This window comes from Miniopterus schreibersii (assembly GCF_964146895.1).
Source record: "Miniopterus schreibersii genome assembly, chromosome: 15".
In the NCBI taxonomy this organism is placed as follows: domain Eukaryota; kingdom Metazoa; phylum Chordata; class Mammalia; order Chiroptera; family Miniopteridae; genus Miniopterus; species Miniopterus schreibersii.
In genome coordinates this window covers 19,401,920-19,425,540 of record NC_138115.1, presented here as the reverse complement: position 1 = coordinate 19,425,540, position 23,621 = coordinate 19,401,920, and the positions used below count along the sequence as shown (strand labels likewise).

Below are 23,621 nucleotides of genomic sequence, written 5' to 3'. Positions count from 1 at the left end.
AGTAGGCAACACAGCACAGTGGAGGTGTTGGTCCATGTGGTCCACAGCCTGTCTCTATAAATCAAGTCTTACAGGGACACAGGCAGCCCATTTGTCTACATATTGTCTATGGTTGTTTTTGTACTACAGTAACAGTTGAGTAGTTGTGACAGAGATCTTATACCCCATCCACCTAAAGATTTACTCTTTGACCTTCTACAGAAAAAGTTTTCCAATGGCTGGTATTTTATCATCCCTAATTTCAGTTATTATTTAAAGTGCTTATTTGGCCACACCCTCATATCTTTTATTTAAATCTAGTATTTCCTAGGGCAATAGATTTAAATTAGGGATACACATCAGCCTTACCTATGGGGTTTTATAAAAATGCAGATACCTAGGGCCTACTCCAGACTTAATCTCACTACTTGACATCTTACCATATTCTTGCTATGCCACAGGCATCCAATGCATATTATGTCTCAGGATTATTATACGTTATCTATCAAGATGCTTTCCTCTGTAAAATTATTTTCATGTGTTTTTTTATAAATGACACATAGCATCTCCTCTCTTCTTTGAAAGTAGCATTAATCATGATTCTTAGGGACATCTGCCTAAAACATTTTTTGGATTGGCTTTATTATCTCGTTTTGCATGCTACAGAAACAACCAAATTTCCTTGTTAGCTGCATTATTCTTGATATGAACTCTAATCAGACCATTTGAAAATGGCTCGTAATAAATAACCATGGCCATTGAAAGTCTCTTTGGTTTCCTCTGACTCTTTCCTAAAGGCTTTGCAATCAGCCACAGACCCTCTCAAAGCCCCGAGGAAAAGGACTGTATCGGGCTTGGATGGCGCCATTCAGACAATACGAGGATTTCCAGACCCTTTTTAATAAAAAAATCAAACTGCTTCAGGAGACTGCTACCCAAGAGTACAAATGGAACAAACATTAATTATCTAGAACTGAATGAATTAATGAGGAAATTTTACTGTTATTTGTTTGATTTTACTGTTATTTGTTATTTGTTTAATTTTACTGTTATATGGCTGATGTTAGCCTCATGTCCTATTATTTGAATAGATAAGGAGCCCGTTTTCTTCTTAAGCTATCTGCAACTCAACAACGCAGTAGGCCCTGCTTTTGTAAACTGAAATTAAACATCTGACTGATTTTCACTTTACTCCCCCTCTCAACCCCAGTTCAGAAACTTTTTATTGAATTTCCTTACTTTATATGACTCTAAGTTTGCATAGATTCAATATTAGTCTGTCTCCCCCTTTTACTAAAATATAATAAGAAATATTGGTCATGTAACCAAAGCCTTGCCTGGTGTATCAGAGTTGAGGATGATGTTCATTTAATCAGGAATGGCTAGCCACTTTTAAAGAAGATTGACTTTCACGTGGGATATAAAAACTGAAGTTAACAAATGAACAAACAAAAACTCATAGACACAGACAAGAGTGTGGTGGGCTGGTAAAGCGTAAAGGGGGCCAAATATGCGGTGACAGAAGATGACTTGACTTTGGGTGGTGGGCACACAATGCAATATACAGATCAAGTATCATAGAATTGTACACTTGAAACCTATATAATATTATTAACCAGTGTCACCCTAATAAATTTATTTTTTTTTAAATTGATTCTTAAGGAGCCCTCATAAGAAAACTGGCCTGCTACCTGATATAATAGGGTCTCAGCATTACAGGTAGTAAGAAGTGTCATTTTCTCGCAGGGCAAAAATTGGAGAAACTTGAGTAGAGAGAAATCCAAATTGCTAGATTCTGCAGGGAAATCTGGTAGAGTTTTCTGGACTTGGCCTTCTAGCCTCAGAATGGTAAATGATAAAGACCTTGTAAGTCCAATCTGAGATTCATTATGGAACTTTGCAGCAAAGCCAACTTAAGCTGTCTTAGATAGCAAATTAATACTTGCTGCACCTATTTAAATAACCCAGACCAGCCTACTGAGGCTGGTCTTATTTTACAATCAAGGGTCATCTCTCTTTAGTTTACTATTGGTCAAAAGCAGGGAAGACTATAAAAAATTTGGGAGTAAGCACAATGATTACTGGTGTTTCCAATGGCAAACTATGTACCTTTTAGAGCAAGGCCTCCTAGATGACTTGATCTGGCCTTTCAAAGCCTTTGAACTATTTTACACTCTTTAACTTAAAGTTAATTCATTGGAATGAAAAATAATCCTTGTCTATAGTCAGATAAAGTTTGTCTATTGTGACCAGGAGTCTAATTGCCCCCCCCCCCCATGGCTAAAGCCAGCTTTGTGTCTACCTGCATGTTCATTGCAATTTGTCTGTATTCCATATAAGCTCGTGCTCCCTTGAATTAATCTTGGAATTGGTTATAAAAAATCCTCCAGGTGTCCTCATTAACAGTGTTACGAGTTATATAATGAAATCTTAAACATGTATATTAGCATTTTTTAAATAATTACCTGCAAAGTTGGATTTTTTCAATAGTATCAACTTCACTTGCATGCCGCCTCCCTAGCTTGATTGAAACCTATGACAAATGCGGTAGCGAGGAGAAAACAAAATCCCACCATCCTAGAACTTACATTCTAAAGGAGGGAGAGGAACATTAATAAAATAAGCGTGTAAGTCATATAGTGCATTTGAAGGCGACAGCCCTATGAGAGCTATACAGCGCGCCATCTCTATAAACTGCTGTTCTGGAAATTAAACTCACTAGCACCATTTTTCTCTGGGAGGTAACAAAACCTAGAAAGATAACTTTTAGAATTCTAGTTTATTTATGGCTTATCAGAAGTCCTGACCTCTGTCACATATATCATAAAACAGTAGAAATTTGGGGGCTGGGGCACTTAGAAAAACAAAGAAACAAAACCAACAATTTCCAATAAGGGACATACCATGTCAACCAGTGATAACCTTCCTTTCCCTACGTTATAAAAGGCAGCACCAGATGTGTGGATTAGGGTTTTGATTTGGCAGATAGATTGATTTTTTTTCATTAAATAAGTAAAGGTTTGCCCTTGAACATATGTATGTCCAAGTCTTCGGGAAAGAAACCCGAGCTCTGTTGTAACAACTGAAAATGGACAAGTTTGATTGAAAAGCACATATCTGGGTGTTAGTGCAGCATTCAGTGGTGGTAATAACTAGACAGAATTTCTTTCTGAAGCACAGTCTACATCACAGGTTCATAGGAAATCAAATGGCTGTGATTTTATGTCTGATTTCCCAATACAATGAGTTCACAAGGTATCCCCCTTTTGGCAATAGGTGCTTTGCTTATCATAGTAACTTACAACTCTTAAAAGCTCTACGTACTAACTCATGCCCAAACGCCAGCAGGCCTCGGAAATAGTGTAGGGGGCTGGATTATTCACAGGTGGTAAGGTTGGCAGAATACCCTGATTTTCTACTAAAAACATCAAAGCATGAAATTTCCAAGCTTCAGAGAATTTCCCATTGACTACCAGCCTACATTAGAGAATTCTAATTTACAAAAAAGTAATTTCATGTGAAATAACTTTATGAAGATGCAATTTGCCTGCTACTGTTGGTAATAAAGATTTCTATTCCAAGAGCTCAAATCTCAGGAAATCAATGGAAGGCTAATTATGCATGAGTAGTCCCTGATGCTGAAAGCAAGTGGGGACACGAGGGACAGTGCCAGAGAGATGTGAATTGTTACCTCTGTGAGATAGTATCTCCCTCTGGTAGTAGGCATATGAATCTGTCAGTAATTGCAGAGAGAAGCATTCTGACATTCACGGGTTTTTTTATCTCTTCTGTAGATGACAATCAGAGATGGATACCGAATGAATACGAAGAATAAAATAGGAGAAAACAGAAAGGAACTGTTAAAGCTCGGTGTTCATTTTGCAGCCTTTCTTCCTCAGTGCGTAAGGCCCATTCCCGGTGTGCGCCCCTGCCCGGGGGAGGAGGGTGGGAACTCGCAGGCGAGGAATCTGCTGCCTCCCCTGCATGTGAAAGTCCACTCTCAGGCATCAAAGGCAGTCTGCTCATAAACACTATCTCCTTACAGACTGGCTCTCCCCTTATCTTCTTTTCCAAAGATAAATGTTGAACAAACACAGTGATGTTTTTTCCTGCTGATACGTATCCTCTGATGAGCCTCACCAAAGAGATGGGTGTCCCTGACCCTGCTGGTTGCCTCCCCAACATTTCTCCCTTCCCACTTCCAGCATGGCTTATTGGCTGTTCGTTTTTTAAAATCATCACCAGAGGATAATTTTTTCCATTGATATTTAGAGAGTGTGCAAGGGAGGGAGGAGAGGGGAGAAAGGGGGTAGGAGGGAGGGGGAGAGGGAGGAGAGGGAGAGAAACATCAATGAGAGAGACTCATCGATCAGTTGCCTCCCGCACATGCCCAGACCTGGGCCAGGATCAAACCTACAACCCAGGTACATGTCCTTGACTGGGAAATGAACCTAAGACCCTTCAGTGTGTGTATGTGTGTGTGTGGGGGGGGGGGGGGCAGAGCTTTAACCACTGAACCACACTGGCCGGGGCTGTTTGTTCATTTATGAATTTGCCCCACTTGGGCTGCCAAGATGGATACTGATCAGTCTTATCCAATCAACATGTGCCAGTACCCTGGCAGCCACTAATGGTCCAAGGAATGACATTAATTCTAACTGGGCTCAATGAAATGGAAGGCAAGACTCTATTTCCTATGACTGCTCAACAGAAACAGAGGACATGGCCCCAGTTGCCTCTGGTGACATCTTGTGAGCAGGACAGCAGACAGCAAAAGAGAGACAGAAAAAACCTGAGTTCTGGAAGACTCATGGAGAGACTGACCGCACGATACATGAAGCCCGACCACCGCTAGACTTCATGAACAAGCATCTTCTTGGTATTTAAGCCACCTGGAGTCAGGTTTCTGTTCTTTGCAGTCCAAAATATTTTAATTAAATACAAGGTTTAATGTACCTCTTCTCCAATCATTGAACTTCAGCAGGGTATGTCAAGTAACTAGATCTTGGAATGAAGGCTTATCATCTCCAACATTCTATTTTTGCATTTATTCACTCAGCACCTGCAGTCAGCCACAAACTTGGATACACAAAGCCAGATATAGCTCCTGCTCTCCCTAACTTATGGCCTAAGGCAGAGGTTCTCAAGCTTTTAGGTACCAAAGGCCTCTTTGGCAGTCTGGGGAAATCTATGGACCTGTTCTCAGAGTATCACCTTTAGTGCCTAGTATAAGATACATAGCATTACAAAGGAAGCCAGATATGTTAACGTACAGTTATCTAAATGCTTTTTAAAAATTGAGACATTGTGTATGTATGTGTATACACGTAGACACACACACTTCATTATTAATGCCTTAAATAACAAGATTAAAGCGGTGGGTTTAACAGACTGCATACTTTCAAAGTAATAATGAGAATAAATAACAGTTTGAGGTAGCTGCAACAAGTATAGTATGATTTGAATATGGCTGTGATTGTTTTTAAACATGTGCAAAGACCCTGTGGCAGAACAAAACGTGGACAGTATTAGGGACTAAAGCCAGTGTGCCTGGATCACAGGGTGATGGAAAAGGGGGATATGAATGAGGCTGTTTTGGTGGAGACAGGTTGCTTCCCTCCCTCCCTCCCTCTCTCTTTCTCTCTCCCTCTCTCTCTCTCTCTCTCTCTCTCTCACACACACACACACACACCAAGATTACTGTAATAAGGATATAGCACATGAATTGGCTGAAATATCACATGAAATAGCAGTGAACTAACTATAGAAAGGAAATTGCTGATGTAGTTTTTGAGATGAATGGGTCTATTCTATTCATCAATTCAGTTAAACAGGAATTTTCCCCAACGACACTATAATCTATAGTTGATTATAATCAAAAGCTTTGGTTGAGAGGATATCGGCAAATTATAAGACATTTTCCCAGTTTACTGAAGAATCACGGGCTTATGATGACGTTAAATCCATTTTATGGGTGCGGAAGCTGATGCACAGAGAGAAGAAATGATTGCTGGAGGCCACACAGGTAGCTGGTGGCAGAGCTAGACCCGAGCCCTGGTCCTTTAACTGTAATCACTACACGCGGCTGCTGCAGAACACGCAGTTCAACAGGACAGGCGTAACTAGGTCATTTGTGTTGCTTACCAAGAGCTTTTATTGACAACTACGAGCTCTAAGGAGAAATTCAAACAGAATTATCAAACTCTAAACTTGTCCGACTGCCAGCCCCATCTCCCCACCTCAACCCCTGGGATCAAGAATGAGAATTTTATTTGGTGTCTCTCATCTATTCCACATTACTCTGTGACAAAGAAAATCCATTTCCCACTAAATTAAAATTGCTTTTTCATCCTAACAAACACTATACCCCTGGTACATACCAGAATAAAAATAAATTGATTTTTAAGTATCCACTGAAAAAAAACCCACCAACAATAAGCAGCATAAAAATCATGGTGCCACTGTGTGCCTTTTGAACCACTTAGCTATGAAAATGGGTTCCTTTCCTGGAGACAGCAATCGTATCTCTATGATGGCAACATTTCTGGGCTGCTCAGTAGCTTAGTCTTCCAGGTATTTTACATAAATGATGCTTAAATGACCTGTGTGCTTGAATTGTTGCTAAGGTGATAGGACCATTAAAGGAACATACTACTCGGTCACTCAAAAAAGAGGCACTTTTATAGGGTCTCCACAATCCCTTTCTCTTCACTGCAAACCCTCCACCCATGTATGTTAGGGTCTGAAAACTCAGCACTCAACAGCAGGCAAGTGACAATTTTATCTAGGGCTACATGGGCTCAGGTTGCCACTAGTTCACCCAGATCCTGGGTGGGCTACTCTCTGACACCCCCTCCTCCATCATGAGTTACATCAAGATTGCTTCCTTACGCAACGTGTCGCCAGTCATTGAGCTGCATCCCTCCTTTGATACTGAAGAAGCATAGACGTCCCCTGGACTGAAGAGCACAGACAAGCTCCCTCACCACATGTTCATGCAAAACCTGAACTCGAATATTCTGAGGAACAGGATTTCTCATCACTCACCAAGACACAGGAACTAACGTTTAAACAGATGTTCACGATCTATCACCAAACAGCGCACTGAAGCTCCCCGTGGATGCACACCAACCGGTGTGAAGGGAGCAAATGCATTTTAGTGTCTTGTTAAAAACAAAGAGCAAAAGAATATTTAAAATTCCAAGTGTTTAAATTTGTATGGTAAACATTAATTTATAATAAAAAAAATTCAAGAATCACCTCTAAGAATAACAAAAAAGCCCATGTGTACAGATACTGAACTCTTCTCAGTGCATTATGGGAAACATAATTTACATGCATCCCATCAAACGAAATCCATGCTGCCACTGACTATGGGCCCCTAGGCAGGTCACGTCAAATCTGAGTCTCTGTTCTCATCTGTAGAATGAAAGGGCTGAACTAGATTATATCCACAGTTCCTTCCGATTCAAATATCCTGTGAGTGGGGGTTCTCTTCCAAGAGGCATATATGAAGATTTAAGGGGGGGGAAAATTAAGTCCCTGCACCTTTGCCCTTTGCTCTCATTAACTCTAGATGTCCTCATTGCACTCAAGTGTTCAGTCCTTCTGGAAAGACAGAGATTCATGTTTCAGGTCATCACTACTCCACTTTTAGTCACCGAAGTCCATTACCGATTATATCACAACTGATGGAAATGCTTACTTTTTTTCACCATGGAGCAACCCTCTGCCCTACAGAGAAGCATCTGTTTCTAGCCCACTTTGAGGTGCGCCTCATTAAACCCAGGATTGCCAACAGGATTCTCGGAAACTTGAGCAAAGTCACAACTTTTTAAATGGATTTTACAATTGTTCCAAGGATTAAAAAGTCCTGTATGATTTAATGTCATATGAAGGTCAACTTCAAGACCCTTGTAACCAAAGCTCATGATCGAGACCGCTTTTATGACCATTGATACAATTGTTTTAAATAAAGTTTATTTCCTTTGTTATAAGGGTTGGGGCCACTCTGACTTTACTGAGGAGAATTCAGTATCAGTGGGTGGGGTATGTGGGCTGAACGTGCCTGTGTAATTAAAGGACAGGCTGTTGGTGACAGTGTGTGCTATGGCAGAGATAGTGCTCACCAAATGTCCCTGGACTCCCCTACATCTCCCAGACGCTCTCACTCCTCCCCTGCTACTGAAACCTCAAAAGCCATGTTCTAGAAAGCATAACTAGTGGCTAGTGGAGGGCTGCCCAACCTTCATAACACTTCACCTTGTCACCAGCCACTGGAATATGGGGATTTGTCTTATTGCGTTGTACCCTCGCCTGCGCTGACTAATATATTGACATCCACCGAGGCATCGTGTGGCCAATGCTCCTCCCCGCTAAGTTCTCCAGCTTTGTGTTCCTCATCTGTGATATGTTAGATAATGGTGACTGAGGAACTCAGTCCTAAGGTCCAGAGAAAGTTCTGGCTTGCATGCAAATTTCACTGCTTACCAAGGCTCTAATTTCCACATGTCTGGTCAAGGGGAATTTGTCCTCTGGCCTTCTAGAAAATGAAGCTCTCTCTCTCTCTCATTGTCTCTGTGCAGGGGATTAGGAAGTGGAAAGGGAAGGGAGAGCCTCACTGTCTCAGATATAATAAAGAGTCCATTGTCCTTCCTACAACTTCCCCTTTCTCTTATCTGAGATATGTGTTGCTTTCTGTCCTAGCTTTCCTCCACTACTGGTATCTGCCAGCATTATAGAATCTATTTTGAAAGTTGCAATTCTAACTTCTAAGTCCATCCATGGTTCCAGCAAATAACATACTTTTAAATCTCATCCTCATGAGGAAAAAAAATAGAGTGAGCCACAGGAAGGACAAATGGATCCTGGATCAGAAGCCTTACTATGTATATCATTCATTAGATGGAGACACCATACCCTCCACATACACAAAGGTCCCAGGAATTGATATTGCTAAAATAGTATATCCAATTCTAGTCAAGGAAGATAACTTAACAGTCCAATGGACTGCAGGGGTAAGCAAACTAAGCCCCTGGGCCAAATCTGCCCTGTACTCACACTGCTTCTTGTATGGCCTGCAAGCTAAGGATGGTCTTTACATAAGGTTTTAGAAAATAAATAAACAACAAGCATGCTACTCTAATGATGATCCCTTCAGTCTTCTACTTTTTTAAGTTTCCTCTCTGTGAGATCATTGTCTTCACTATATACATATTTAAAGACACCCTTCCATCACCCTAGAACCTCCCCCACCTACCACTTGGGGCATTACAGCCACATTTGAGGCTTTCTTTTTTTAATGGATACAGTAAAACCACTTGAAAGCCTTTACCCTGCTCATTGGTGCAACTTTCTCTCCTCTGTTCTCTTTTGCATCTACTGCAATGCAGCTTTCCCCTTTGGCACTCCACCAAACCACTCCCCAACATCTCCAATGGTGGCCGCATTGCCCAATCCAATGGTCAAGTCTCAATTTCCATCTTACTAAATGTCTCAGCAGCATCTGACTTTCTCTCCTCCTCCCCAGCCTTTCCTCCCTTGGTCTCTGGGAGGTGGTTCTTTCCTGGGTCTCCTCTCTATCTGGATGCTCTCGTGAAGCTCCTTTTCTTCCTCCTGCTCCATAGTTCTAAATACTAGAACATCCTCAAGATCTTCCCCCTGACTTATTTTTGTACAGTCACACCTAAATGATCTCACCAAGTCTCAAGATTTAATGTATATTTGATAACCTGGTAACTCCCAGCACCTCTCCTGAATTCCACAATTGTATATCCAACCTCTACCTGACACCTTCACCATCTTTCAGAGGCCTCCCAAAATTAACATGTCAAAAACGGCCCCTCCCTTCACCAAGCCTGCCCCTCCCCTAGAGTCTTCCATTTCAATAAATGATATTGTCATTCATCTGGGTGTTCACACCAACAGCCATGGAGTCCTCTGGATTTCTCTTTTTTGCTCACTGAAGCCTTCCATGGCTACCAAATCTGAAGTAGATTCGGTACTTTCTCCAGCTGCTCTCTATTACCATTTGCCTGTTTTAGTTTCTTCAGGACACATGAGACTATCTAAAATTATCTGTTATTTTCTCTCACTAGAATGTAAGTTTCATGAAAACACTAACCTTGTCAATTTTGTTCTCTGTCCCCAAGGCCTAGACAGTGCCAGCCATAAAGATGACATTCCTAAATACATATTCAATGAATCAATTACAATTGACTAGATTATTTCCCTGAATACGAAGGCACCAGAATACATAAGATGAGAAAATGTGAACCACATCAGAAACACACACGCACGCGCGCACCGCATGCATCACACTCACATACACACACACACACACACACACACACACACACACACGCGGAAGGTCAGGAACTAGAAGGTGACTTTACCCCCCTTCCGCAATGATGTTGAGTTGACACTTTGAACCCCACGACAGGTCAGGAAGTTCACCATCTGCTGGTTTTTCCTGGGCCATACATTTCATCTTGCTTATGGTGTGAGGGCTCTGAGCATTGAGGAGAGCCTGCAGATGTTTCAGCAGAGGCCCAGATGGTGCTCAGAGAAGCGTCTGGAATCTCAAATCAGCCTTGGCTGCAGCACACCTCTGCTACCTGCTTTGATCTGCAATGCTTCTGATAGGTCTCCAGAATAAACACTGCCAGAAGCTTTCTGGGAGACAGATTTCGAAGTTTTCCCTTTTTAGAAACACACACTGCCGTTAGCCTAGTCACCTCCATTTTTACAGGAAAGATGTTGATAAGTATAGGAACTTATTTGAAAGACAAGACACGGTTCATTGCTATAGTCTAGGCTCTTGGTTAACTGATTTTATCTCCATCATCTCTATTCGCAGTGCCTCGCAAAGTGGCAACCTACTGGGTACAGCTGTCTGAGTATGCACTGGACAACTCTATGAAGTGGCATTCTAATCTGCCTTGGTGAACGGCAGCCCCTGGCATTGTGCAGGATACAACCGTATGGCCCTACACTGTGGTCCTGATTCATGGTATATGGCACGTCAAGGTGCTCTGTAAAATGTGCTGAATAATTAGGGAGGAGGAAAACCTGGGAGGCTCATTTGCTTTCTGGGAACTATCTCAGATGGCCACTGGGCAAGTGGGTGGGGCCCGGAATACCCACATCTTTTTGGAAAGGAGAAAAGCATTAGGATCAGTAGCCTAGGGACACTGCCTATAGGATTTGCCTACTTCAGGGAAGTTGTAGAACTTTGCCTACCTAATTGATTTGATAAAATGGGTTCCCCAAAGATGGGAAAATGTGATGCTTATTTTGTGAATAAATGCTCACTATCACCACACTTCCATTCATCAGAGTACTGGAATTCCTAGCCCAGCAATCAGACAAAACAAAAAAATAAAAGGCATCCAAATTAGCATGAAAGAAGTAAAACTCTCATTACTTTCTCATAATACCATATAGAGAAAGCTCCCAAGACTCCCGTCAAAAAACTCTTAGAATAAATGACTTCAGTAAAGTTGCAGGATTCAGAGTCAATATACAGAAATATGTGCATTTGTACACACCAACATCAGATGCTCATTTTTTTTAAAATTAAAAATCTCATTTACAATTGCATCAAAAAGTTTAAAATATCTAAGAATAAATTTAACCAAAGAGAGGAAAGACCTGCACTCTGAAACTGTAAGACATTGAGGAAAGAAATGTAAATTGATGCAGCCACTATAGAAAACAGTGTGGACTCTCCTCAAAAAATTAAAAATAGAACTACCATATGATCCAGCAATTCCACTTCTGAAAATATATCCGAAGGAAGCAAAATCACTATCTTGAAGAGGTATCTGTACCCCATGTTCATTGCAGCAGTTGGAAACCACCTAAGTGTCCATCAATGGATGAATAAATAAAGAAAATGTGGTGTGTATATACAGTGAAATGTTATTTAGCTATAAAAAAGTAACCCTGGCAATTCCGACAACATGGGATGACTTTGAGGGCATTATGCTAAGCGAACTCAGTCAGATAGAGAAAGACAAATACCATATGATCTCACTTATCTGCAGAATCTAAACAAATAAGCAAGCAAGCAAGCTAATAGAAACAGACTACAGATTGGTGTTTTACAGAGGCAGGGTTTCGGGATTGGGCGCAGGGGGTCAAAAGGTACAAAGGCCCAGTTAGAAGATAAATAATTTCTGGAGATGCGATGTACAGCATTGTGACTATAGTTAACAATACTGTATTGTATATTTGAAAGTTGCTAAAAGACTAGATCTTTAAAGTTCTTATCACGAGAAAAGAAAATACTTGTAACTATTTGAGTTGAAGGATGTTAACTAAACTGACTGTGGCAATCATTTCACAATACAGGAGCATATCAAATTATATGTTTACCTTAAACTAATACAATGTTAACCATATCTCAATAAAACTGGGAAAAATAAAAATTGATCATTAAAAAATTAAAAAATCCAGACTCAGAAAGAAAAAGGATTTGATCAGTTTAGACATCCATTCGCAGTTCAGAGTATCATCCCTTTACCCAGGTACTCGCTATCGTGTGCATTTGTCTGGTCCGTGTAGTCTTTATAGACATATTCGTCCAGCAAGACTGATCTTGCACTTGTTGCTATAATTCTACTTTCCTACGGTTTTATACTCTAGCACTTTTAACGGATATTCGTTTCCATGCCTCTCTGCACTTTTAAACTATTTACTGACGGCAGGGACAGTCTCTTACTCCAAAACAGATTCATTTAGTCATTTCATTCATTCATCTCACAGAGATTTACTGAACACTTACTAAGGCCAGTCCCTGGTTGGAGCCGTAGGGATCCGGAGATGAACCAGAAGGACCAAGTGCTTGCATTCAAGGTACTTACATTTATGAGGAGGTGCAGGCACAAAGCAACTAGCAAAACAACAGCCGCCATCAGTTAGGAGGACAATGACAGTGGGAAACAGGATGTAACTGGGGCGCAGAGAACTTTAACTTGGGAGGGAAGTTAAAAGTCTCCTCTGTAAGCTGAGATCTCAGTGATGAGAAGAGGCAGCATGGGGCCTCCGGGTGACAGGGTCCTAGACAAAGGGCGCATCTGGGCAAAGGTCCGGGAAGGAAACGGCCTCCGAGAGGAAGAAAACTGCAGGACTGGAGAGGATGAGAAGCGCGGCGATGAGGGTCAGAGAGAGGAAGGCACCGGCTCCTCTCAGGCAGGCACAGCCGCCTTCCTTGGTAAAGGTTCGGATTATCAGCATTTTCGGCTTTGCAGGCCTTAACTGCCACAATACTCAAGTCTGCCCTTGTAGCCTGAAAGCCGCCATTGGCAGTATGTTAATGAATGAACATGGCTGTGTTTCAATCAAAATTTATTTATAAAAACAAGCAGCTGATTCGATCTGACTAGTGGCTCATAGTTTATTACCCTTGATCTAAGTCTCACAGGCTTTTCGAGGTAATAACAACAACAACAATAATAATAATATCAATGGGAAGCCACTGGAAGATTTCTTTTTAAAAGGGAGGGATATGATTTGCAGGTGTTGAAATCCACGTGCCTGGCATATAACAGGCACTTAAAAATCAGCTGTTAAATAACAGGGGCTATTAAAAAAAACACACAACTATTTAAAAACTCTCCCAGAATATCTAGCTCAAGGATGGCAGGCCACTGGAGAGGAGAAAACATGTCATGATGGGGAACAAAAACCTTTTATATTTACTACTTTAGTGTATCTACTAACCTGCTTTTTTAAGACCTATGTGATGGGAGGCACTGGATCAAAAAACTGACTGTTGGTTATAAGCCAAGCAATCAATTGGAACATAGAGCTGAATGGGAGAGCACAAGACATGTTAGAGACAATTTTCCACTTTAGACACCTGAGGACTGGTTCCAGAAACCAGTGCTTCTGTATCAGGCAGAGGGATGGCCAGCATCACCATTAATTAATCATTTCCTTACATTTTCTTTTCCCAACAGCTGTAGTGGGAAACTGGATTTCTGCAAAAAAAAATGAAATGACATGCCCTTCCATTTTGCAGAGCTCTTTATGAGGACCTAAAGTTTAATGAGCTTGTGTACCAATTATCCACACAGCTCTCAACCCTGGAATCAGTCTTGAAGTGACATAGGCATTCCTAGAGTTTTCAGTTCAATCCCTGTGTCAGCAGTTGGCTTCTATTTGTTGTTCTCAGCTTTTTATGTCAGGTTTTTGTATTGGGAAAGCTGAAGATTCTAGCCCTATTCCCCATTGCACTGTAACCGGGAAATGTCCCAATCTAAAAACTAATATAAAAGAGCCAAGGTCTTAAAAAACACTTGCCTCTATCCCTGTCCACCCATCCAGCAAGGATTCTGAGAAACAGGGATTAAAATCTGAATTAAATTTTACTATACAAATTAGAAACATCTAGGTGGTTCCTTGCCTCTCAGTTCAGCATCTTCAAAGGATAAGCACAAGAAGCTTTAAGGTCTGAAACATTAAACAAAGAGGGAACGATGTGATCGCGGGGTTAACACTAAGTACTGCACTCATCTGGTATTTGGTCCAGCACCAGGCAGCAGCCCTGGCCTTATCAACAAGGCAATTTGGCCATGGGGTTTCAACCTAGTCACTTTGACAGGACACTGGGAAGATTACCAGACAAACACAATGGAATTGAAGTACTGGAAGGCGGATTTAGCCAACCTAAATAACCGGTCTTGGATGCTAACACCCAATCATTACAAACTAATCTGGGGTGTCGGGTCTGTTTGCCAGAATTTCCCAGGTGTGAACAACTGACTCCTTATATATAAATCAAGTCTCTTTGGAAACATTAGCTCCTTGCACGTGATAAACCAGAAAAGTGTGATCACATCAATGGTCTAAGTGCAGATTAGAGAGCCTGCAACACAGGAAAGGATAGGGGACTCCATTTCAGTCATTCAGTTGCCTACCAACAGATTTTTACTCTCCTCCTTTAGGTATATAAAGACCTTTGAGAGCCTCAAGGAACTGCTAATTTAGTGGCATTGACTTTTACATCCCTTGCCACAGCATACTCTCAACCTTCCCCAATAATTTCTCTATTGACTACTTGTGTTCCCTTCTCTTCTCTAATACCTTCATGCACCTGAGACTTGAGTGGGAAAATACAACTCTTGTTCAATCAGAGAAATTCCACAGGCATCCTCCTGGAACTGTGTCATTGGATTATTATTTATTTAGGCTCTGCGCTTCCCTGATGCACTGACTTATCAATGGCTTTATGGCCAAACACAGTCAGATCTGGAGAGCCAAATGTGGTGCTGAGCTGGGGTGGAGAGCTAGCAAAGGCACAGGTTAACCAGCTGGGCAACTGGAGGGTACATAACTCCATATCAGATGTCACGCACCCTGCATTCTCAATACCCAAGTGCCAATCAGCTGAGAGCAGCTGTATTCATTAGGAACTACTTATAGTTCAAAAGCCAAGACAACCATTATCCTTGGAAGAAACCAAAGCAGTGGCAATTGAAAATAGCTAAATCAAGGGAGACTGTGTACAAATAGTATTGCTAGTATATAGATACTCTTCAAAACCATCTCTAATACCCATAGTATATATCGCTACTGCTGTGTTGCAGTCTCACCTGTGGGCCCTTCTGTACTTGGGGAGGGAGGGTATAGATTGAAGGCAGCGTTCCAAAGCCTTCTCCCTACCAATGAGCTTGTGGAGCAGAATTTTACTTCTCAGGTTCCCTCTAACATTCTTTGGTATGGGAGGTTTGCCGGCTCCTTTACTGAATAGGTAGAGAAAGGGGGTACAGTTGGCTACCCGCTCTGATCCAATTTTTCCCCCCAAGAAACTGTTCTCACTCCTCCTCATCCCTCCAGTTCAATATTGTTATGGATCTAAAAGTCTGAGCATAGGGAAAGTCCTAAATCATCCCTGGTAACCACTGTCTGTCTTCCAAAAATAGAATTTCACATATTAACTATAAAAGATTCTGTACCCCATTCTGATGTGTGGGGAATTTTCTCCACTCCACGGCACAATGGTGTCACTTGCACGTCAACTCAATTCTGACACTGTTTACCCAGAGATAGCATCAGATTCCAGAGGCTCAGGGCTCAGTCCCACAAGACTGCTTCCCCACCCAACTTCAGATGCCAACTACAAGTCTAGATTGTCACCTGCGCTTCTCACCTACCAACTACGGATTGGAGGTTCCACTAGCCCCTTCCGTAGGTTTGATTAATTTGCAAGAGCAGCTCACAGAACTGAGAGAAACATTTTTCTTACTAGATTGCCGTTTTGTTTTTTTTAAAATAAAAGGATATAACCTAGGAACAGCCAGATGGAAGAGATGCATAGTGTATATAGGTATGGGGAAAGGATGCAGGGTTTCTATGCTCTTCCGGCCTACTACCCTCCCCAAATCTCCAAATGTTCACCAACCCAAAAGCAGCTTAACGTTTCCTGTATCCCAGTGCTACCAGACATCTTCTAGAACAACCAGAATCAGTGAATTCAATTCCTAAAACTCTGTGTCATTTTCAGGTTTTTAATGAGTAAACTGTATCCCTGACCTTCCTGAAAAGGAAGGTCATAGTCATGACTGGAAATGGATAGAAATGACAAATGAAATGGTAGAACATATATTGTCAAATATGCATTACCAAAAGGCTCACCTATAAAACAACTACAGTTATTCCTCCCTTTTATATTCCTTAAGAATACATTTATAAGAAATTGATTTAATGTTTCTTAACCCGTCACATGGGGAATTGTGTTTGTGTTAATAAGAAAATAATCATTACCTCCACAGACATTGATGATGTATATCATGCCCCATTAAAAAGTTCAGTGGTTATCAACTTACCAGCACACATTTGGAGAACCATTTCCTTCTTCTCTCTGTTGCCTTTCACTACCCTAACTCATATTTTACTATTCCCTGGGCCCAGTGAAATTCAAGTTGGTTTTACAAGACAGTAAACATGCATTATGAATTTAAAACATACTATTAGAAACATACTATGCTTATTGAGCATATATTTTAGAATAAGCTCCTTCAAGAAACTTTATGACTAAAACCATAATCTGGAAACATTCACTATCCTTGGTTTTAGAATTCTATGTGGTTTCATGAGATAGTCACTTAAAAAATACAGTCTATACTTACAGCTTTTGAGAAAAACAATGTAGGTAAAAGACATTTTTAGTTGGAAAATTCCATTAATTATTTATACAATTAAACAGAGATTCAACTAATAAAAAATCAGATCCAACTAATAGGTTAGTAAATTTTTAGACAATTCCACTTCAATCTTTGTTTTCCTCAATTAGAGAACTAAGACCCTAAATGTTTAAGAGACTTCTCCAAAGTAACATGGAATCAGACTAGACACCCAATGCCCTAGTTTCTAATCAAACTATACCTATGCTTTCTCCTACAGTGTTCCAGTTAGGATTCTAGGTCTCAGTTCTGGCTTCAGCTGTACCGATGTGCCAGAGCTGCCTTTACCAAGTGAAGGACACCACATCTTATTAAGATCAATGCATTAAGACTGCCCAATTTGCATATATACACTATAGCCAGATGGAGTGGATATAGAAGTCACATGCGTATGAAACACATAGAAGATCATGACCTAGTATTACCATATTTGCATGCATTTCAAACCTACAACTAGACATATATGAATTGCATTAAGAATCAACACACTAGGGCTACCTAACCTACAAATTCATAAAACTTATAATTATATGTGGGGCTCATGTGCAGTAACCATTTTTAAGACTAACATATTAGGGTCCACTAATTTTGAAAACTTTGAACTTTCACAGCTTGATAATACTTGCTCTACAGTGTGTGTGTGTGTGTGTATATACTATTGCTCCCTGTGCTGGAAAGTTGAGTCTCTAGTATCATTCTGAATCACTTGATGTGATTAATGTACCTAACAATACACTTCTTGGAATGTATTCCCACTGTTAAGAGGCACATGATTATATACTGTGTGTGTGTGTGTGTGTGTGTGTGCGCGCGCGCGCACGTGTATCTCCCCATACATGCAATTAACAACTCTAATATTTGGAATAGCTCACATACTAGATCTATTCCACAGTGACAACCTAAACAGCCACTAAGAAGAGAGAGAAAGAGCCAGTGATGACCATCCTTATCCTGGGGATGAGGAACTGTGGCCCTCTTCTCCTGTCCCTAAGAAATATGTGTGTAAATAGACAGATAATTTCATACTGGATAACCTCTTGTTACATTAAATAATTCTACAATAAGTTAACTCAAAAAGGCTACCTACCTCTGGTTGGTTTCCCTTGGAATAAATGCAGCAAAGTTCACTGAGCGTTGCAGACTTTTGTAGCATTGGTGCCTGTTCATGTTGGATTTCTCTACTCTTGGGAATACCATTTTGCATATATAAAATCTCTTGCTCTATACAATTAATTTGGTTTCAATGTTTACACAAAGGAACACATTTGAAATGCATGGTGTGGTATGCGTTTTCACTTACCTTTTCCGCTGACTGAGCAGTGCCAAAAAATATGGGAATGAAGGCAAGCCATACTATACACGTGGTGTACATAGTGAATCCAATGGGCTTGGCTTCATTGAAATTCTCTGGGACACCCCGAGTCTTGATGGCATACACAGTACATGTGACCATGAGAAGAATGCTATATCCCAACGAGCAAATGATTTGGAGGTCCGTAATGTCACATTTGAGGACTCCCCTGGCCTGCTCAGGGTTCATCGTCTTATGTTCATCATAGTCTACGATGATGTTGGGTGGGTCAACGCCAAACCAAATGAAAACACCTAGGAGCTGAACCGATATTAAACTCGAAGTGATTGCCAGCTGTGATGTGGGGCTTATGAGTCTGGGAGCTGTCACTGATTTCTTGCCCTGCTCGAATATGCGATAAATCCGATTGGTTTTGGTCAGCAGGGCTGCGTAGCTGATGCACATCCCCAAGCCCAAGAACACCCTCCGGAAAGAACACACCGCCACGTCGGGCTTGGCGATCATCAGGAAAGTGATGATGTAGCAAAGGAAGATGCCCGTCAGCAGGACGTAGCTGAGCTCCCGCCCGGACGCCCGGACAATGGGCGTGTCATTGTAGCGGATGAAAGTGGCCATGACGAAGATGGTGGCGACGATCCCCAGCATTGCTAAGAAGACAGGGATGACGGCCCAGGGGGAATGCCACTCCAGCTTGATGATGGGGATATCCTGGCAGCCGGTCCGGTTTTCATTGGGCCGCTGGTCGTAAGGGCAGTGCTGGCAGGTCATCTCATCAAACTGGTACTGGTAGCCGTCGCAGGGCTCACAGGTCCAGCAGCAGGGCGTCCCCTTCTGCGTCTTCTTCCTCTGGCCAGGTTTGCACGGCAGTGTACACACGGAGTGGGGGATCTCCCGGACGCCTTTACCCCACTGCATGTCCTCGATCTGCAGGGGAAGAGACAAGGCGCAACGGGCACATGAGTCAAGAGAAAAGAAAAAGAGCACCAACCAGCGGCAGCGACAGAGGCACCTGGCACCCGACGGGGCGTGAAACTCACGCAGCCAGTCAGGGCGACAGCCAGGACTTCAGCCTCTACCCTTTCGCTGCGGCTTATTTACCCGTCACCGGGGGGGCTTGATTCTGGGAGTTCCCTGCGGCGACCCTAAAACGACAGATTCCTTGTCCGCACCCTAGTCCTGCCAAATAAGAATCTCCTGAAAAAGAGCCTTTGGATCTTTATTTTTAACAAGTATCCAGAGGATTCTTATTAGGTAAGTGGAGAAATGTCAACATGCCCTCTACTGCCTTCAGCAGGAAAAGTGTAAGTCTCAAAATCAAGGTAAAAAAAAAAAAAAAAAGCACAAGAAACAAGTAAAAGCTACATTCATCTCCCTTATTAGGTGCTTTTAAGGAAGTTTTAAAATTATTTTAAATGCTGTAGGCCTCGCTGCCGTTCTCAGGGAGAAGTTTCGCAGCGAGGCGAAGCTGTCCTGTTCTTTATGGCGCGGGAGCGGGGGGCTCGCCGCCGAGCGGTCACCCTAGCGGGTGTGTCGCAGGCGGTCAGGAAGCTTTCGCTAAGAACGGGACACGGTCTGGAAACCTTTCAAGGCTCGCCCCGTCCCTATTTGGAGATGAAAACTGAACTAAAACGCTCTAACTTGGAGAAGGACAGACGAGCGTTTGCTTCATTAGAATACTGATTTTCTGGCAGGGGATTCAAATCAAGGGTTCTGAGAAATGGCTTTAGAAACAAAACGCTTTGCTCTGGGGCTGGACTCTCAGGGTGGCGGGCCCTGCTCGTCTTTGTCAGCACAGCAGCTCCCTCGCTCGCCTGGCATCAGTTCTCAGGCCTCTTTTTACGTGTTTTCTGTGAGAGGAAAGTTGCACTGAGGCTCTGGGGGCAGCACACAGGACACGAGCTCGGCCCGTGGGTACTGCAGTGCTCCAAAGGCTGTGCGTCAGGATCGCTTGCAGGCTGGTTACAACCCACACCCAGGTGCTGGCCCTACACTGTCTCTAATTTTTGGATGGGACCTGAGAATGTGTATTTCTAACAAAATTTCAGATGATGTTGCTGGGGATTCTCTAGGGATCACGCTTCATCAAGCACTGAGATGTTCTCCTCTTATCCACGGAGATTGGGCCGGGGGTGGGATTATTCTGGAATGGCACAGGATTTAATTTCATGTTTTTTTACTGAGATTGTACAGATTAAAAATCTTTGTTTTTGTTGGACTTGCAGTTTCCAGCATGTTAGAGATGCTGATGCTCATGGCTACAGGAAGGAAGAAGTTTGTCAGAAAAGGAAGGGAACACAAAGGAAAGCAACCTATTGAGCCTGTTTGAGCTACTGGATAAAGCTGTGCCTGAAGCAGGAATTCCCGAAGCTTTGTGGATATATAAGCCAGTAAATTCTGCTATACTGAAACACTTTAACTTGCATTTCTATCACTTGCAACCAAGAGTCCTGAAAAATATAAATAATAAATAATTTCAGGATCTATAAGTTGTAAAAGATATACCTAGCAAATTAATTAAAGAAGAAATTAAATTCCAATGAATAAATTGGGCTGATATTCCCCATGTCTAGTTAATTGAATTTTTAATACAGTTGAACCAAAAAATAGGTTAGGAAGATACGAGACAGTCTGAGGCTTTTTTTTTACAGATAAAAATTATTTTAAGAGATAAGAGGAAAAGAAAATTAATTCATAGCTCATCAGAATTTCACTGCAGTTAAAACCAGATGTAATTTATAGGGGGGTGTGATATTTCCATCAAAACTTGAATGATAACTACATTCAAAATCTGTATCAACAGAGTTAACTCTGAAAAAAAATAGCTCAGGGATTAAATTTCATAAAATATCATAATCTTCCGAGAGTTGAATTTAAACTTTAACCAGGGACCCAAGAATCTTCTGATGACTCATGTGAACTCATTTGCCTGAGTATAAAACCCAAGTCAGCACTAATAAACCCAAGTATAAATAAAATAAATATAAATAAATATAAAACATCATCACTTTCTTCTCGACATCATCATTTTGGCAGAAGTAAGTCACCACAGCCATCCCAAAGTCAGAAAATTAAGTAAATAATTAGTAATAAGAGGAAAAGATATGCATTAACTTTACAGATGTCAAATTTTGAGAACCTGGAATCTAAAAAAATTGCTATTATTAATACAAATGTTTTCAAACATCAAATTAAAAGGTCCTACTCATGGTTAGTAAGAGAATTTAAAAACTAAGTGAATTTTATTAGCTAAACTTGAGATTGCCTAGTCTGACACAAGTGGATACTAACATGCCATGATTAAAATGGATCTATGGGAATAGGCGCAGGGCTCATACATAGAACAAATGATCATGATGTCATATTCTACAGTCAATTTCAAATGTTGCCAGCTCACTATTCTAAGTTCCCTGTGGATTAAAATAAAATGCCAATAACGCTGAACAGCTTTTTTTGCTCAACTTACCCAAATATGCGCAAGTTGTAACTACAAACTCTGCATTGACTGATTACTTTGTTTTCAATTTTTATTTAAAGTAGATCTCAACTCAATTTAATTGTATATATTAAACCAACAAAGTTGCCTCTTGCTCCAAATGAACAACAGTCTAATTTACTTTCTTTGCCAACAGAAATCATTATTGATAACACAGGGTGGGGCAAAAGTAGGTTTACCGTCGTGAGTACGTGAAATACAGTTTATTCTTGCATTATTAATTATTGTATTATTTTCCATACAAACAACTATAAACCTACTTTTGCCCGACCCTGTATAACCTGTGTACCATGAATTTTGTTAAAGCAATGCATATGACTTGTGCATATCTACACCCACCCACACGAATTCAGTGCCTTGTTTCATAGGAAGGAACAGTCATCTGCAAATGCCCATAGGCAGCTATTTAAGAGAGAAGGTTAATTTAGGGCGATGAAAAGTCAACCATGATGTTAGAGGGCTAGGACGGATGCCAATTTCAAGTGTTTTTCTGAACTCTGCAATGGAGCTGTTTCTGTTAGCTGGAAAGCCTAACATAAAGGGCAGAAAGAATAATTTTTTAAAAAAGGGCTAGGACATTTAACATCATTTTCTTTAGAAGATATAGTTCTAAGATTCTCTGATGAGGATGCATTTTCCTCCTGGACACCAAAAATTTATGGTTATTGGATACTGGGTCTGCTTAGTAGCTGGCTTATGAGTAATGACTATTGAGATCCCAGATCTTGGCAAGAGACTAAAACTTCATAGCTAATACCATCTGTTAACACCATGCATGGGACAGAGATTATACGGATAGGTGGACTAATGTTTTAGGAAAGAGAAAATTATGCAGTTCTGGTCAATGAAAGCAAAAGTAAGCCTGTTGTGAAGGCCCAAATCTTCCAGAACTCCATGCTAACTGCCCCTGCATTTGCACATGTGATCCATGAAGTCCTATGAACTGTCTGGGCCTGTGCAATACGACTGTTATACCAGATGATGTGATCCCAATGAATACGCATAGTCGCAGATGTGAGTTTTATCCCGTCTCCTTTCTGGTTGACCTCGAGATAAAAGCTTTTTCTTTTCTCAAAAGCCGGTGCCATAGCACTGACTCCTATTGCACTGGGCGATGGATTTTTGCTGGTAACACTACTGCACCGACTCTGCAAAACCTCCTATGGATTTTTTCACCTCCCTTTCCTTCTGGGCCCTTCCTCATTCAACTTGTTGCCCTACAGCCAGAAGGATCCTTTAGCCTGCAGATTAGATCAAGTCCCCTTTTAGCTTCATCTCCTCCTCAGCTCTCCTGGCTCTTAAACCTCTTAGATGAGCCTGCATAGTCTGGCGGGGGCAGTCATCAATTAACTCTCCTGGCTTCATCTGAGTTTCATGAAGCTTCGTCCCTCATATGGGTGTTGTGCTGCATTATGCTGCTCAACGACTCTTTAGTTCGCCAAATCCTTCTCAGGAAGTCCTTACTCCCACTAGATTGGGTCCTCCTTTTATAAACTCTCAAAGAACCCTCATCAAAGAAATAACACAATTAGTAATTATGTAAATATGTGACTTCATTAAAGTCTACCTCCCAACTCATATGTAATCAGACGTAATGAAAGGGTTCATAATTACTTATGTGAGTCTCATCTGTTTTCCGGTCATTTAC

At 41.3% G+C, this 23,621-nt stretch overlaps 1 protein-coding gene across 2 annotated transcripts in view; it reads right to left on the bottom strand.

Annotated features, from left to right (window-relative positions):
* The window catches only part of GRM7 (glutamate metabotropic receptor 7), a 673,384-nt gene that overhangs the window by 117,654 nt on the left and 532,109 nt on the right, over positions 1-23,621 (bottom strand). For both annotated transcript variants that reach the window (XM_081159174.1, XM_081159173.1), the window contains exon 8: positions 18,469-19,404. In XM_081159174.1, the coding sequence (XP_081015300.1) occupies positions 18,469-19,404 (936 nt within the window). The remainder of the gene's footprint in view (positions 1-18,468; positions 19,405-23,621) is intronic.